Below are 18,381 nucleotides of genomic sequence, written 5' to 3'. Positions count from 1 at the left end.
GCAGGAGGCTGGCTTGTGCTCACTCTGCTCCTCTCAACTGGTCGTTCTTTGTCCAAAGACCCAACGAACCAACCCCCCAATGTGGAGCTGATGGGGAGATTCATCAAGGCCATTTGGGTAATTTCTCTAGCTGGTCTATATATAGTCACTAAACAAGGGCTTAGTAACTGGTACACAATATTTGTAGTAATCCAATAAGATAAGTAAATTAAGAATAGTATCCTGGAGATTTTATGCAAATAGGCATCCCTGGAATTAACTGATTCGAAGAAAAATGGATCGAGCGGCCTGTTATTGCTGGCTAAGTCAGTCGCTCCGAGTAGAGCACTAGATTTTGTGTGCGTGCAAGTCCAGTTAGAGCTGAATGCTGTCTTTTTTATGTAACTTAATTTCCTCAATAAAGCTCAGAGTGTTCTTTGATAATGTAATAAAGAGAAAATACAGACATATAATTTTAACTAGTAAATCAGAATGGATTAAGTATTAAATCCTTAGCCTAGTTATAGGCTGTAGCACCACCATCATTCAGAACTCAGGACTGTGCAGTACTGACCAGCACAAGGGCAACTTTTTGTTTTTCTTTTCACTTAAAAACTTGAAGTGACAGAATTATGCTCTATGCTTTAGAAACAATCATCTATCACCCAAGAGTTTACACGTATACATGTCTGTCTATGTGTCCAGCAACACAGATACATCATCCACATAGATGGTTGTTTTGAAACAAGAGCCTACACAGACCAGGTTGACCTCGAACCCACCTCAGTCTCACGTAAATTTCTGTGTGACACGCTGTTTAAAATCACAAGTAACGACACATACGATGAAGATGACGACGACGATGGCACCCACGGCCACAACAGAAATCAGGACATATCCAGGTGGAAGGACATATTCAGACAAGGAAGTTAGTTCTCGGGCCTGGCAGGGTTCCCAACCCCCAGTTTCCTTTTACTGCTCGACGCTTCCTGTTGAATTGTTTGTTTGTTTGTTGGTTTGTTTCCATTTGAATGAAAGGGAGGGTTATAAAAATTAGTGCTATGACAACCCTGCAGTTTCTGTAACTAATGAGAATTTTCAACAGCTGCTCACACAGGATTCACTGTCATGGATCTAGTCCCCAGCTGTTCCCTGGAACCGTCTCAGATCTCAGAAAGAGGTCTTGTTTTAATGTTCATAGGATTTCCTCATCACACATGTTGTAAGAGTTGGCAAGTGTCAACAGGCTTCATTATGTTTTTCATTGAGCTTTAAGAATGAAATGTCTGGACTACTTATTTTCCTTGTGATCCACCACTTACTACTACCCCCCTCACTCCCGTCCTCCCTCCTGGAAATAGTCTGCGAAAATCCAATTGTCTTGTTCCAAACTGTCTATTTTGGCAAAGCCTTTTCCAGATTCCTCCAGAACCTACCACAGTACCTCATCAACAAAGCCTGAGGGGCAGGCATAGTGGTCTTCTATCCTTTGATAACTAGTTAGGTTATGACCTAAGTTTTAATTTCAGCGTCTCTCCCCATCATACTCCCGTAAGGGAGATGATGGAGGACCATAGACTTGGCCTCATGGTCATGGATATAAGGCACTGTAAGTTCAGCAGACCCAGGAAGCTTGATCCTGTTCAGTCTCCATCTGTCAAGAAGGAGCCGGTGCCACTGGCTTCTCAGTGTCGCTGTAAGGACAGAGCAAATCTGCCTCTGAGACACAGCACTGCCTGATTCAAAGTCCGTCTACAGTCAGTGTTAACTGAGGCAGTCTGTGGGTGAGCTGAGCCTAGGAAATATGTCTTCACTGTCCAGAATCACGGATTGCACCTATATTTGATGACTTCATAGCAGATATTATGTGTTTTAAGTGGTTTAAACTATTTTAGTATCTGTAGGTTATATTGAAGATATAGTGAATCTTTTTTCTTCCAAATTTGGGATAATTGATTTTTGCAAAATACTGAGAATTCTGTGTCTGGCTTTTTGCTTGGTAGAAAGTTGGGAATGAGCAACACAGAATAGTACTTTTTTTTTTTTTAACAGTTACCCTGTCACCATCCCACACTGACCATCTGTCCCTTCTCCTGCTGTCAGCAGGAGACTCTTTCCCATCAGCCCCATGCACCGCAGCTCCCCTGCAGCAACTGGTAAAAACTGGGACAAACACCAGCCCCTTTCCAGGGCTCATGAACAACTGTAAGGCGTGGACAGTCTTACAGGGGAGAAGTGGTCATCGTCTAAACCAATGACCGAGGAGAACGAGGAGTCAACACAGCTGCAGCTTAACGACCATTTGCACACCCTGCTCAGATGAGCAATACACTTTTAGTTATATTGTATACAACACAGCCAACAAATGTGTAAAGTTGACATGGCTGACTTTGGCTCCCTTTCAGGACAAGTCATGAGTTGGTTATGACTAAAATCTGTTTTTATTACCTTAATGATTAGGTAAGACCCACTACCTCGAAAACTTTGCTGTTGTTACGTCCTAGGCTTCCTCAGAAGGTGCCACTGAATGGGCTGCCCAGCAGGCTGTGGGTGGGGAGCTAAAGCCACTTGGTTTCTGCTCTTCCAGAAATTAGAGTCTAATGCAGACATGAAAATCAGAGCAATAATCACTGCAATGTGGACGTACTGATGATGACGACAGAATGGTTTTGGATGAAGCATTCTGAGAATTTAGTCTCATGGAAATGCTCATTATGAGAAACACACACCAGGAATCCCAGAACCTTAAGCTTCATTGCATCAGCACCCACAGGCCTATTATCAGCTACTGAGCTGAACTGTCTATTTTTTTCATTTCCCCTTTTGGCTCTCTTTCCAGGACCCTTCAATTGTTTCTCTGCTGGTCTCAGTCCTTGCTTTCCTGGAGTACATACTCAGGGTGACATTTCAACAAGAGACTTCCATACACACCGATAGAATGACCAAAGCTAAACAAGGAAGAGCCATTAGTAGACACTGATGGGGACAGGGAGAACACAGATCATTCATACAGGCTAGTGGGGAGGGAGAACAGGTAGCAGGGCAGGAAAAGGGGGCACCAGCTTTTTATGAATGGAAACATGTACTTTTCATATAACGTGGTAATAGCACTCAAGCACTGTCCCAGACAAAGGAAAACTTGCACCAGGTAAAAACTGGGGCAAAAATTTTCACAGTAGCTTACTTGAACCATTTAAAACCAAGCCCTTCTCATCCCCATATTCTTTAGCAGGTTAATATTAAACTAGGATATTCATATCACAAAATATCACTCATCAGTAAAAAAGAGCAAATGATTGACAGAAAATCTGATTTGAATGATCTCAAAGGCATTATGATGAGTGAAAAACCAGCCTACTCAGCTTCATGCTGTACATAGCATTTTTTTCTTGAAGTTTTTGTTTTATGTAGCCCAGGGTAGCCTTGAACTCCTGATTCCTTCTGCCTCTACCTCCCCAGCACTGGGACTACAGGTGTACATTACCACACTCAGCTCTGTACACAATATTCTTGAAATGTTAAATCACAGACATGAAAAACATCTGTAGTTGCCTGAGATTAGGGAAGGACTGAGAAAGAGGGAGGTGGCTGAGGCTAGGAAAGGGTAGCTTGAGGGACTTTGAGAAGGAGCTGTTCCACACTTGACCCTGGTGCGGTGTCTTTGCGAGTCTACTTAAGTACATACTGCACGGAAGCCACCCCCAGCACACACATGCACACACAAAACTGGAAAAATTAAGAAGTCTTAAGACTTACCAGTAGATCACATTCAAGTCTATTTCCTGGCAGTGATATTGTACTGGAGTCATATAAAATGCCACCACTGGGGGACACAGGGTGAAGAGTGTATGTGATCTGCATATGACTGTCCCCAACGGTTGCAAGTGACTCCATAAAAAAAAAAAAAAAAAAAAAGACTTTACGGGTGGAAATCTTTAGAGTCCTTGCAAATCCTTTTTGTTTGCTGTTGGTGCTCTCATAGCAACAACTGGTTTGGCTAGGTGTCTCCAGCTGCCTGTAGCTCAGACCACACAGTGAAAGACACCATGCCACTGCTTCCCACAGACTCAAGGGATTCCTCCCAGATCAAACTATCTTTTATTTAGAGTTAGTTTTATTCATTTATTTGTCCAACTACTCCAAATTTGATTTATTCTTACATTTTGAAGCATGAGCATAACTAATATTGTAGATAGCAAAACCCCAATGTAATTTAAAACAGTGGAGTAAATTAAATATCATGTAGAGTTTCAGCGCTTGTAAAAAATCTATGTGGAAAGAGAATTCATTTGTTCTTCCCTTTTCAGGTTATCTTTGAGAAAGAAAACACGTATGGGGATGCATGATTATAAAGTCAGCATTCCAGGCTGAGGCAGGAGGACCATGAATTGGACACATGGTACACAGAAAGAAACTATACCCCAAACCCAAAACAACTAAATACTGAAAACAACAACAAAAGACCCAAAGAAAAACAACCTATCTTCAAATCTGTCCCAATTACACACAAAAAAATTAATAGGAGGTAGAGCTAGAGGGTTAGCATTAACCGTAACGCCAAATGACCACGAAATAAGCCATACTGCAACCCTCTCAGACACGCCCCCGCACCTGAGCATCCAGGCTGTAAATCAAGACTTGGCAGACACTGGAGCAGCTCACTTGCTCATCAAAATGTTCCAGTTGAAGCTGGTTTCATTAAATTCTCAGGGCCTATTAATATTTATGATAACAGTGATTTGTGGGAAAAAAAGAAATAGATTCCACACTACTGAAAAATTAATAACTTTGCTGCTTAACAAGGAATGATAATAAACGTAGAATGACTCATTTAGGCCATTAATTATCCAGACTGTCCCTAATATGACTCCCACTTGAAGGATTAAGAAATATTTAGGTTATAAACACAAGTTCCCAGTAATAGACTGTCATCATTTCACTTTCCCTAGAGTGCTCCCAAGATATTGTAAGATGCAATAATTTGTCAAATTTATTAAATGACATGGGTCTCTAGACTTATTCATAGATAAATTACATCAGAGAAAAAAATAATCCCAGTAAATTAAAAACAAGTGCAAAACAATTCATAATTGCTCTTCCAAAATTCATACATAAAATTTCAATTACAAAGTCTTATGACAATCTCTCTCTTTGTGTGTGTGTGTGTGTGTGTGTGTGTGTGTGTGTGTGTGTGTGTGTGTGTGTGCTGTGCTCTGGGTACAGCAGCGAGCGAGATGAGGGGACTGCAAGCAGGCTCAGGAAGGAACACTGGCCTCTGAGGTGTCTAGAGTCTGGCTTGCCGGGATTCAAACTCTCAGGGCTTCAGACTTGCAGAGCAAGTGCTTTACCCACTGACCCACAGGCCCTGCGTCCTCCACTGACAGATGCAGGAAGGGGAAGACCGTGCAGATTTCTCGCCTTCCCATTTGACCCTAAAATCCCACGCCCAGCAGCTGACACCTGTATAAGTCTTGCATTAAGAGCAAGCCTGGTCACTGACAAATGTAAACAGCTCCACGGCCTCTGAAGTAACACTCATTTCAAAGTATTTCACCCCCTGCCCCCCATATCCTTTAAATAAACTAGCATAATTCTTCATTGTGTCAAATATAACCCAGAGGGCACTCTGTCATTTGAATGTAAAATTCAGCTATGAATCTGTTTATTGATCACGCCAGTCTACTTTGCTCCCATTTTAATTTTAGCACAGATAACCATCTGCCCAAGGAAAGAAAGAAGATTGTTTATTAGAGGGTTTTCGTGTTACAATTAAGAGGCTTTAAAACCTCTTCCAGAGGGAGACAGGATACATACCTAAGGGCATCAGGGGTCAATGTCAAATAAAGGGCCAACGATCATTACAACATGGTTTCCATGGGGGGAAAAATCACTGAAATCTAAATATACTTCTGCTAAACTAATGACGCAATGTGAGGCCATTCAGTGCAGTTCTAATTCCAGGTGATCCAGAGTAGAAATCATCAGCTTTATTAAATTCTCAATGCCATTTTTGGTATGCATGGCAGCAAAACTGGATGCTCCCTTCAAAAGGACTGCAAGAGTAGCTGGAGACACAGAAGTCACCCAGGACAGATTTCTGGGAGCAGCACCCACGCCTTCCTCTCTTTATGCTCAGACATCTTCTTTATTATTCTTTTGTTCAAATACAGTTTCCAAGAGCCATTTGCTAATTACCCACTGAGCACCAAGTGCGCAGAGGCAGCGGCTGGGGCTTGATCCTTGGGCTTAAGGGTCTGTTCATGAGAAAATAACAGGGTATTACATCTCATGAAAGAAGGTACGGTTTGGGAGGATGAGAAAGCACAGCATGGTGACCTCACAGGAAGGGGTGTCCCAGGAGTCCTGAGATGAGCAAGGGAGGGTGAGAAAAGAAGACAGGAAAATATCACCTGGCAGAGGAAGCCAAGAGAATAAGTGGGCACACTCAGGGCCATGAGTTGGAAGTTAACAGCACTGAAAATGAGTGAAGAGGCTATTGAAGTTCCAGATGAATACTCAAGAGTTTCCACTAAGGCAGAGCCAGTGAGCTGGATTCATGTGGCCCTCAGGAGACAGACTGGATGAGACATGGCGATTTACCGTGTGTGGAGAGAGTGGGAGAGGAAGAAGGAAAAGGTATCAAGAGTCAGGGCACTGATCTGGGCAACTAGCTACCTGATGATGGTCATGTCGTCTGGACCAGGAAAGTCTAGAAATGATGCAGGCTTGGGGAAGATAACGCCGCAGTACACGGAAGAGCAGCTTCTACACGGATGCCCATCTTGAATTTTCTATCATGCTGAAAGCCTGAGGAGATTGGATTCCGACTTTCCGATCGTGACAGCAAGTGACCTATGATGTACCAGCAGCCATCTTCACTGATAGAAATGGATAGCCACCACAGTGCACTGGCAGAGTCCCATGGATAGGAAATGCTTCAAGGAAGGGGACCAGTTATTTACATATCCAGTTTCCCCCAGGCACAGCCAGTAAGGAGTAGTAATGCGGGGACAGGGGAGGTCCTGGGATCTAGATGCTCACATTTGGAAAAGGCCCTTTGGATCCTGTGGGAACCAGACGCAACAGGTGTGAAGTATATGATTACTTTCCAGGAAGAGTTTCAAGTGGTCCATGCACTACAGGATGAAGTTGGTGAGGGATTGGCCATCAGAAAGGAAAGGTTGACACTCAGAGGCTTCTGTATCACCAGGCAAGTCAGACAGAGAGATGAGGCTTTTTTCCTAGAGGGCTTGCTGTATGGCGAATCTATGTAGCCCAATCCCAAAGAGTCCAGACAGACGGAACAGCTTTGGACTAGAAGCAGGGAAGCAATCCACAGGGAATAGGGGACAACACAGGTTGAGCTGGTTCAACTAGTCACACAGGGATCTCCCAACAGCACTCAGATTAAAGGGAAATTCATCTCCTAGTCTGAGACGTTATGGCAGAATGTGAAAGAAAGGATGGAGGGTGGGCAGAAGGCTGAGGAATACAACAAGCAGTTAGGAGGTTCCCTGTGCCTGCCTGTCCAGAAAACCACAGAGAAGAAGCTGGGGGCCAACTGCTGCAGGGTCTTTATTTTGTATTTGTTTATTTTTAGTTCACTGTGCACAGTGATAGATTTAATAATACAATTTTCATCCAATTGTGTCATATATTACGACCATGTTCATCCTCTCCTGCTTCCTCTTCCTCCTCTTGCCAAACTCTTTCCCCAAACAAGCCCTGCTTCTATTACATATCATGCATGCATGTACATAGTCTAGATGGCACACACGAGAGAAACATGCACTAATGTCTTTCTGAATCAGACTTATTTTGCTTAACAGGATGGTATTCAGTTTCAGCCGTCTTCTTGCAAATGACCTAATTTCATTCTTTATGACTGAATGTGCATACAGATCACATTTTCTTTATCCATTCATCTGCCGATGGACACCTAGGCTGGTTACAAACCTTGGCTACCATGAATTGTGCTGCAATGGACATGGACGTGCAAGTGTCTCTGTGGTACGGTGACAGGTTTCACTGGGTAATATATTCAAGAGTAGCATAGCTGGATTATATGGTGGTTCTATTTTTAGTTTTTGAGGAACCTCCATACTGATTTACATAGTGTCTGGACTAATTTACATTTCTATCAACCATGCATAAGGGTTCCAGAGGTCTGGTGGATTTGTTATTTAAGTCTTCAATAGGGCCCTCATAACATCGAAAAAGGTTTTTGACAAATACTTGGATACACTTCTCTCTTACCTCACATGCCTTCCCTAATTGTTAGCTGTGTCAATGACAAACAACTATAGTCACTGGAATGTGTCATGCTATTTCATATCCAATATTTGTATTGCTATTTCTTCTTATAAATGATGTTTCTACTGCTCTGCCTACCCAGAGAACTCCTCTCACCCTTCAATATCAAGTTATGTCATCACCTACTCCAACCCTCACAGTACACGATCATCACTGCATCTCTCATACTGTTTGGCAACTGATCAAACATGGAGGTCACTCACCCCATGTTCGGCAATGAGGACATGTCCCCATATGAGCCTGGTTCACCTTTCTCCGGCTGGAGCACTGCCATGAAAATGTTCTATGATTGCCTTGTTTCTGGAGTCTCACATAGACAGTAGGGTTTTAACAGATGAGATCCCCAGATGTTGGGTACCAGCACCAGCCTGGGAGTGACCCCATAGCCACCCTAGATCCCAGTCCTCCATCAGCCACACTAAAATTCAGTTCTGACAAGCAGAGGGGGAAAGGCACAAAAAGCCAAAAATGAAAATAAACGAGTTTAAAAAAACCCAAAATCAACACACTCCCGCAACTGTCTAAATTTAGTGAAAAAAGTAATATTAAGTAAAGCTGAAGGGTAAACACTAACCATAATTCTAAATTATCTTGTGATATCAACCTAGATATCTGGGAAGAGGGGATGTTAATCGGGAAAATGCTTCCATAAGATTAGCCTCAAGCAAGTCTGTAGGGCATTTTCTTGATTAATAATTAATGTTGGAGGGCCCAGCTCACTCTGGATGATGCCATCCCAGGGCACCGAGTGGTCTTGGGTGGTATAAGAAAAGAGACTGAGCAAGAGGACATGGGGAACAAGCCAGTGAGCAGTGTTTCTCCATGGCCTCTGCTTCTTTTCTTGCCTTCAGATGGTTTCTGCCTTGGCTCTCCTTAATGGACTGACCTGGGATACGTAAGCCAAAAAAGCCCCTTTGCTTAAGTTGCTTTTGGTCATGGTGTTTATCACATCAACAGAAACCCCAACTAAGACAACACCCATCAGACTTACAAAGCAATCCACGACAAACCAGGACCCACCGTTCCCAAACCCTGCATCGCAGGGTAGCAATGCGCAGTGTAGCTCCACCCCAGTACCAGCTACTGGATCCCCATCACAGATGACTTGGCAGGTCAGCGATTGGAGTCAGGCTCAGCATTTACATGTTCCCATACCACAGGGATGAAAGCATTTGTGAAGAGAAGAGCCAGCTCCATGACTTACGTCTTATACACATTCAAATAAAATTTGATTCCGTAACATTGGTGTCTATGTTTCTTAGAATACCATGATAGAAAATAAACAGGCACATCTCCAGGGTCTCATTTCTGATGAAAAGTTTGACCTTGTTCTCGTAGGATTGGGCTCAGGAAATTCACACACACACACACACACACACACACACACACACACACACAGACACAGACACACACACACACACATACACACACACACACACACACACACAAATCCTGTGCAATGGCATTCATATTTGACCTTTTCTCTTCCTGGTACAGAAGATTATGGCTTCAGAAGATTGTAGAAAAAGGTTGTCAATATTACTGAGAACACACACACACACACACACACACACACACACACACACACAAATCCTGTGCAATGGCATTCATATTTGACCTTTTCTTTTCCTGGTACAGAAGATTATGGCCTTAGAAGACTGTAGAAAAAGGTTGTCAATATTACTGAGAACACACACACACACACACACACACAGACACACACACACACACACACACACACACACAAACACACACACAGACACACACAGACACACAATCAGAGGCAGAGGGCAAGGAGGAAAAAACCCTGTATCTAAGACTGGAGAGGCTAGGACTACACTCTGGGGAATTTGATAGTAACTTTTCACCCACATCCTGCAACTGTAGAAAAAACACAAGATAAAAGGTTTTCATTCAAATGTGTGTGTGTGTGTTCTTTTTTTCCTTTTTCCTTTTCTTTCTTTCTTTTTTTTTCTTTTCTTTTTTTTAAAGAAAAACATGAATCTTCCAGACAGCTGAACAGCTCTGCAGGGTATTTTTTTTTTTGGGGGGGGGGCTTGGTCCCCACCGCTCCTCCTATGACTACAGAAGACAGTAATACTAAGAACTCCTTGGAGGCTGGAGAAGGATCTCAGCAGTTCAGAGCGCTTGCCCCTCTTCCAGAGGACCCAAGTTCTCTTCCCAGCACCCATGCCAGAAGGCTCACAACAGCCTGTAACTCCAGAATCAGGGGTCCATCACTTTCTCTAGCCTCCACAGACATCTCCATCCCCCATGGCAGGCACACAAACACACAAGAATAAAAAGTAAAAGTAAATCTTAAAAAGATCCTTGGAGTGATTCTTTAAATTTCCTTTGTTTAGATTACATGCTTTGTCCCCAGACAGTTGTGAGCTTTTAAGCAACACTGGGCGAGAGGTTTTTTTTAAATTAGAAAAAATGTTTACATGTATGGGTGTTTTGCCTGCTGCCCGCAGAGGCCAGAAGAGGGTGGTGGATCCCCTGGAACTGGAGCTACAGATGGTTGTGAGCCACTGTGTTGGGGCTGGGAATCAAAACTGTGTCCTCTTGAAGAGTAGCCAGTGCTTTTAACTGCTGAGCCATTTCTCTGACCTCTGGACAAGTCCCCCCTCCCCTCTCTCAGTCTTCCTCGAGAGAGGATCTCACTCTGTAGTGTTGGCTGGCCTGGAATGCTCAATGTAGATCAGGCTGGCTTCAGATTCATAGATCTGCCTGCTTCTGTCTTCCCAAGTGTGGGATTAAAAGCGTGCACCACCAAACCTGGCTTTCTTACCTTCTTTTAAGAATTCCATCAGCAGCTGGGCGGTGGTGGCGCACGCCGTTAATCCCAGCACTCGGGAGGCAGAGGCAGGCCGATCTCTGTGAGTTCAAGGCCAGCCTGGTCTCCAAAGCGAGTTCCAGGAAAGGCGCAAAGCTACACAGAGAAACCCTGTCTCGAAAAACAAAAAACAAAACAAAACAAAAACCAAAAAAAAAAAAAAAAAAAAAAAACTCCTTCAGCAATTAAAACGGGAGCACGGCCGTGCTGAATTCAGAGTGCTCAGAGGGAGGAAGAAGCCATGACTAATGAGTCTTGGGCTACCCGGCGCACTATGTGCTCTCAATCTAACGTCGCCACACAAGTAACGGAACAACACTTGTGTTAATGAAGCGAATGAATCCATGGACTTATTTTCATGTGCTATCATACACCCTGCAGCAGGAGGAAAGAAAACCCAGTGAAGGGCGAATTAGGTTCCTCGGTGGGGACTCTGCTCTACACATTAGAGGGCTCAGCCTGCCTTCCTCACCTGCAGTGCGGCCAGGCTCGGGAGAAGGCTCCTTTCTCCTTCACAATAATGCCTGTCATCTGTCCAGGCCCAGGGGAAACCAAGAAAGCCACAACCTGAATAGCATAGCCCTTATTTCTTGGTGGCATGGACCAGTGGTATTATCAGTTACCTAGAAAGCCTTGGCAAAGCCTAGGCCCCAGCCTGCACCCTCATGCTGCTCAGCCCAGTGATGCTCAAGACGGCTAACTGGTCTGACTGGACTTTCCAAGTTCCCTTGGATCAGTCATTCCAAGATTACTTCTAGGGTGTATATTTATTAAATCATCATCATTCTTCAGGATTATATCTTCATTTTTTTTTTCTCCAAAAGGATTTTTACTCACCTTTGCCATATCAGAGCAATTCCCCTAGGGCTTTGGCCATATGTACTTATAACCTGATATGATCTGGTATACGCAGCACAGGCTGAGGAACCTCTCCTCACCTCTGACGATCACACCTTCACAGAGCACTCGGCTCTACCTGGCAACCACACTCCCATTGCTTCTCAGGCAGAACAGTTGGAGCAAATCCTCAGCGTTTGTTTGTCAAGGCTCCGCTCGCACTGGGTTTCCAGGGAGCCCTTCATTAATCCCACTAAGTACATTTTCTCTAAACATGTCTCCTCAGTTGAAATCCCATCTCACCCAAGATTTGAATATGGCTTTCCTTGCTGGTTTCTGCATTAAATCTAAATTTCACTTCCTTTTCCACTACCTTTCCCCGCCCCGGGGAGGAAGAAAAGTGAACACTCTCATTTCATGTCATCAAAGAAAGCTGACAGAGCTTATTATAAAAACCAACAGAGATGTGTTAACAGACCCCAGGTCATTCCCTTATCGTCCACGTTTCCTCAGAGATCCGGAGAGCCTGGGTCAGCGGGGAAAGACTGGACTCCACACATCCCTTCTGGACTTTCCTCATGTCTGTGCTGTCAGCACATAGCAGCTAGTGCGCTCACCATCGAGATTATTTCAAAGGAAATCACAGAGACACTAGCTTACCCGGCAGTCTCTCTGCAGGGTCTTCATTAGGGCGTTGTACGTTTCTGTATCGAAATACAGCCCCTCGTGCATGTCCTGCAGGAAATCCAGGTCCTTAAAGGTGGGGTTGGGTTTCTCTCTCTCTTTGCGGGATGCTCTCCGCTTGTACGTGGAGCCTTTCAGGTCATAGGTCAAGTGCATCCTCATGGCCCGCGGCAGCACGTTGTTCATCACCACGATGCGGATGTTGATGCCCCCTGACTGCATGCAGTACAGCCCATAGAACTTTGGCAGAAGAGTCCTTGGATTCTGGTTTAGATTCTAGAATGGAAAAAAAAAAGGAAAAAAAATGCTCTCTTCCATTTTCACAAAGTAATTTTTCATTGAAAGTGAGTTTTGAAGCTCATATGACTAAACACAGGATGTGTTGTTAATGTTGATAGTTTACACTTCCTGCCCTTTTGGACCTCCCCTCCCCTTCTCATTAGTTCCCTAGAAATCTGACCCTTTCGTGTCATATATTGTTACATACTGGAAATTTTTTTTGAGATTATAATATAATTACATTATTTCCCCCTCCTCCTTCCTCCCTCAAACCCTCCCACATCTCTTCCCTGACTCTTTCAAACTCATGGCCTTTTTTTTTCTTTAAATTGTTGTTACCTATATGTATGTATCATATTTAATATAAATATAATATATGAAGATGACCTGATCAGTCTGTATTATGTTGCTTGTATGTGTATGTCTTCAAGGATGACTATCTGGCATTGGGTAACCAACTGGTTGCTCACATTTTTAAAATTCCATTTCCATTTATTTGTGTGGAACATGCAGGTGTGCACATGCCGTGGCCTGAAAGTGTAGGTGAGAGCAAAACATGTGCCTGGAAGGTGGTTTTCTCCACCATGTGGGTCCCAGGGATTGAACCCAGGCCACCAGGCTTGGCGGCAGGTGTCTGTACCTAGCCAGTCATCTCACTGTCCCTACAAACATGATTTTTATGCATCTAAGGGTCAGAAATGAGATAAGTGATATTTTCTGAGACTGACTCAGGTTACTTAATATGATGACCTCCATTTGCACTGTTTTCCCCTAGAAATGGCATAATTTCATTCCTCTTTACGGCTGAAAAGAAGTTCCGTTGTATCTGTGCACCACATTTTCTTTCTCCATCCCTCTGTTGATGAACAGCTAGAATGGATGGACGCACAGTGTCTCTGCTGTCTCTAATTTCTTTCTAAGTCTGCTCTTGGAATAGCAACATAACCACTCTAAACTCGCAGCTGTAACAGTTGAATTAAACACGGACACAATGCTCCAAATTAGCGTCAACTGAACACGGGCGAAGACCTGATGGGTGCTGCTAGTGACTACTCTCCAAGCCAGCTAAGGAGGAAATTAATTGCTGGGGAGTAAATGGTGAATAGTCTAAAATTTAATTCTGCTTGCAAAACCGTCTTCCTAATCGGTGAGACCAATTTGAAAGCACACATTCCTGTTACTCTCCCCGACACCAAATGCTATCAGATGCCAATATCTTCCCAGGCAGGGCTGATGAAAATGACAGCTTTGAAAAGCTGAGCGCCACTGGCTATGGAAGAAAGTCACTGTTCTTGATACATTTTTGCTTCCTCAAGGAAAATTCCGCGCTAATACCATTTGCTCATTCTTCTGTGTTTCATCACGGCTGCAGTTCTTCATCCATCCCGGGCTTTTATATTTTTCTCCTCCTATGTGGAGTAAATATTTTCTCCTAGTATATGGTCTTTTTATTATAAAAATGGAGAAGACATACTGTCTAAGTTAGGGTCACTATAGCTGTGATGAAACATCATGCCCAGAGCAACTTGGGGGGGCAGTTATTTGGCTTACATTTCTATATCACTGTTCATCATCAAAAGCAGTGAGTGAGGGAACTCAAGAAGGACAGGAACCTGGAGGCGGGAGCTGACACAGAAGCCATGGAGGGGTGCTGCTGACTGGCTTGCTCCTCCTGCCTTTCTCAGTCTGCTTTCTTATAGAACTCAGGACCACCAGCTGGGGGATGGCACTACCCATGGTGGGTTGCCCCTCCCCCCACTAATCACTACTCAAGAAGATACCTTACAGCTGGATCTTATGGAGGTATTTTCTCAATTGAGGTTTCTTCCTTTACGATAACTCCAGCTTCTGCAAGTTGACACAAAACTAGCCAGCACACGTATCCATTCTTGATGCATTTTAAGAGAAAGTGGGATGTTTAAATAGCTTACTAAAGGGCATATAACGAAGAATGTGATATAATGGGTCATCGAGATGGCTCGGTGGGTAAAGGCAGTGGCCGCTAAGCGTTGACAACCCACGTCTGGTCCCTGGGAATCACATTGTGGAAAAAGAAAAACAGTCTCATTGGCCCCCATAATTCCTTCAACTTCCCAGTTTGAGGAAACAACTGATTTTACATTCTTTATACCATTTTATGTGATTACACTAATCTTGTGCCTATCATTTTTGTTATATGAAATGTCTGTCCTTTGTCAGGGTCACATTTATCTATTTCTTATGCTTTTGTCTAGCAAAGTTTTTTTTAATAGCTTAAGGTTTTAAATTTCTATTTCCTTCCAACTTTTTAATAATTTTTGCCATTATATTTGGCCTTACTTCATAAGCAATAAATTTCATGTATGTGGAAAAGCTGATATAGATAGGAATATAATTTTCATTAAGTAGATAGCTATAGGCTTCCTCTGTTGAGTTTAAATCTGTCCTAGGGTAATAAAGGCTACTGTCAAATACACACGGGTCTACTTCTGGACACTTGGCTTGAACCAATGGTCCATCTGTTGAAATAGTTACACCACACACAGCTTTAAAAGAGTCTCATTTCATTTGCTTATTATCCATGTGTGTGGGTGGTAGTGGGAACGTACATGCCATGGCAAACGTGTGGATTAGATGACAACTTGGAGAAGTGAATTCTTTCCTTCCACTGTGTGGGTTCCAGGGATGTGACTCAGGTTTGCAAGGCTGGCGACAATCATCTTTACACTTTGAGGCATCTCACTGGTCCATTATACCACATCTCTAACACTACCTTCCACTTGATAGATTTTGGTACATCGTTTTTCTTCGTGTGTGTGTGTGTGTGTGTGTGTGTGTGTGTGTGTGTGTGTGTGTGCTTGGTAGATGCCTGGCTGTAAATGTGTTTGTATGCATGTGGGCACCTGTGTGCATTCATGCAGATGGAGGCCATACATTCACATTGGGCGTTTTCTTCAATCCCTTTCCACCTTACGTTTTGAGACAGGGTCTCTCATTTCAACCCAGAGCTCATGGATTCTGCTCGTTTAGCCAGCCTGCTTGTTCTGGGGATCTCGCCTCCACCTCTCATGCACTGGGATCACAGATGCGCCTCCATGCTTGCTTGGCGCTTACATTCACTTTACAATAGCAAGTTCAAGAACAATGTATGTACTGTCATTGTTTCACATCTTTTTACATCTTTAAATAACAATTTGTAGTTTTCTTCACATTATTCTCCTTTTAAAAAGGACTTTTTATTAATGTTTTTAGATAGTATACAAAGTAATGGACTTCACTGAATTCTTTTAGCTTTAATTGTAAGTTTGACACACCTTAGAGTCAGGTAGAAAAGCCTCCATAGATGAATTTTCTAGATAAGATAGGCCTATTGCATGTCTGTGGGGGACCGTCTTGATGTAGAAGGACCTAGTCCACTGTGGGTGTTACCATCCCTAAGTAGGTGATCCTGGGCTATATAGGAAAGCTAGCTGTACATGAGCTTACAAGCAACCTAGCAAGCAACATTCCTCTGGGCTCCTGTTTGCAGGTTTCAGGCTTGAGCTCCTGCCCAGACTTCCCTCAATGATGGATTAGGACTAGAAGTGTAAGCCAAATAAATCTTTTCCTCTCCAAGTTGTTTTTGGTTCAGGTGTTTTCTCATAGAAATGGAACAGAGATTAGAGCACACTAGAGCACTTGCATGCACACACATCGCCCTAACTCGCTCATATCTGCACCCTCCCCTCCCCAGCTCTGCTCCCCAGCTGCTGACTCTCCTCCCTCCCACAGAGTCCCAGCTTCACTCTCAGGTCAGACAGATTCGTGAACATTTGTTTTGAAAGATTTAAGCATTTCAGGTTTTTCTTATAATTTTTCCTCAACTGACCATTGTTCCTATGTTACACTCACTGGAACTTGTTTCCCAAAGAGAATTACAATGTCTTCCTATACGTTCCCCTTCAGTATTCCAATAATTTTCACCCTAAATTATTGTCATCACCAGCAGGATCTTTCCCCCTCATAGTCTCCTCCAGTGTCTTCTAGAAAATGAAACAGAATGGGAAAATCTATCTGAACACAAATTTATCTTATAGTTTGCAACTCGGAAGGACTCTTATTATTTCTAGAAATTTCTGATTTTATTTTCTATAGTTTTTATTTATGTGTAAGTATTTGTATCATGCTGTGCATGTGTGTGTGCTCCCCGAGGCCAGAAGAGGTTGCCAGATCCCTAGGAGTTGGAGTTACAGACGACTGAGTGCTGGGAGCTGAACTCAAGTCCTTTGGAAGATCAGCAAGTGCTCTTAACCATTGGGCCATCTCTCCAGGCCTGGCTTATTTTCTTGAAGATCTTTTTGTTGACTGTGTCACGAGAACATTGAGTACACTCTTCTCTGTTCCAGAGGCTTCTCACAAAGGCACTCTGAGAGTCCAACACAGTTGTGACAAGGGCTCCCCCTCTATTATTTCTAGGGAGAGGACTCTTGCTCCCCCAGATTTTACATGTCTCCCCTCCCCATCCCCCATCTCCCCTTGGTACAGTGTCTTATTCTGAAGTACAGGCTGACCTGGAATTACTGGTATTGGACTTTGAATAATTCTGCCTCAGCCCTCAAGTGCTTGATTAGAAGCCAACATGCCTGACTTCTGTGAACCCTTAGAGCTTGATAAATGTAGAACCTATGTGTGCCCTTATTTATTTATCTATTTATTTAGTTATTAAAATGTGTGGCCTTGTTCAGAAGCTGTCACTGGGGCTGGGCTTTGTGGTTAAAAGCACTTACTGACCTTCCAAAGGACCCAAGTTTGGTTCCCAGCACTCAGTCATCTATAACTCCAACTCTAGGGATCTGGCAACCTCTTCTGGCCTCTGGGAGCACACACACACACACACACACACACACACACACACACACACACACACAGCATGACACACATATACATAAATAAAAATTAAAGAAATAAATTTCTAAAAATAATCGTCTCTCTCTCTCTCTCTCTCTCTCTCTCTCTCTCTCTCTCTCTCTCTCTCTCCCCTGCAGAGTGCCATGCCTATCTGCTTCCTACAAGTGTAAGCAAGCTTCCAATGACATGCTTTCTTTTATAAGAGTTGCCTTGGTCATGGTGCCTCTTCACAGCCATAGAGAAGTACCTAAGACAGCCTATGTCCAGCCCATGGTCCTGAATTCTGGCATGTAGTATGTAAGAAAAGCTAGTGTAGACCAGGCGCTGGTGTATGGTGTAGGAGCTGGGATGTAGCCTCTGCTAGACTGACCTCCGCAGCTCACTCCTTCTCTCTCTGAATCGCTTGTCTTTTCTTCCAGTTTATCTTTGCCTCAGCTGCCTCATCTACGCCCTGGCAACAGCTACAGTGCCTCAGGTTGCTGTAGGGCTTAGAGAACTTAACAGGACCGATACCAAAGCCTTCCTTACCAGAGCAGGCAATCAATGACTGTCACCATCGACAGAGTGACCAATGCCGGGTGCAG

The 18,381-nt window shown here is 43.5% G+C and overlaps 1 protein-coding gene across 2 annotated transcripts in view; it reads right to left on the bottom strand.

Annotated features, from left to right (window-relative positions):
* Pip5k1b (phosphatidylinositol-4-phosphate 5-kinase type 1 beta) overlaps positions 1-18,381 on the bottom strand; it is a 287,232-nt gene that overhangs the window by 77,828 nt on the left and 191,023 nt on the right. For both annotated transcript variants that reach the window (XM_059259518.1, XM_059259513.1), the window contains one exon: positions 12,629-12,928. In XM_059259518.1, coding sequence (XP_059115501.1) covers positions 12,629-12,928 — 300 coding nt within the window. The remainder of the gene's footprint in view (positions 1-12,628; positions 12,929-18,381) is intronic.

This window comes from Peromyscus eremicus, chromosome 1 (genome assembly GCF_949786415.1).
Source record: "Peromyscus eremicus chromosome 1, PerEre_H2_v1, whole genome shotgun sequence".
In the NCBI taxonomy this organism is placed as follows: domain Eukaryota; kingdom Metazoa; phylum Chordata; class Mammalia; order Rodentia; family Cricetidae; genus Peromyscus; species Peromyscus eremicus.
This window is presented reverse-complemented; position numbering and strand designations above follow the sequence as displayed.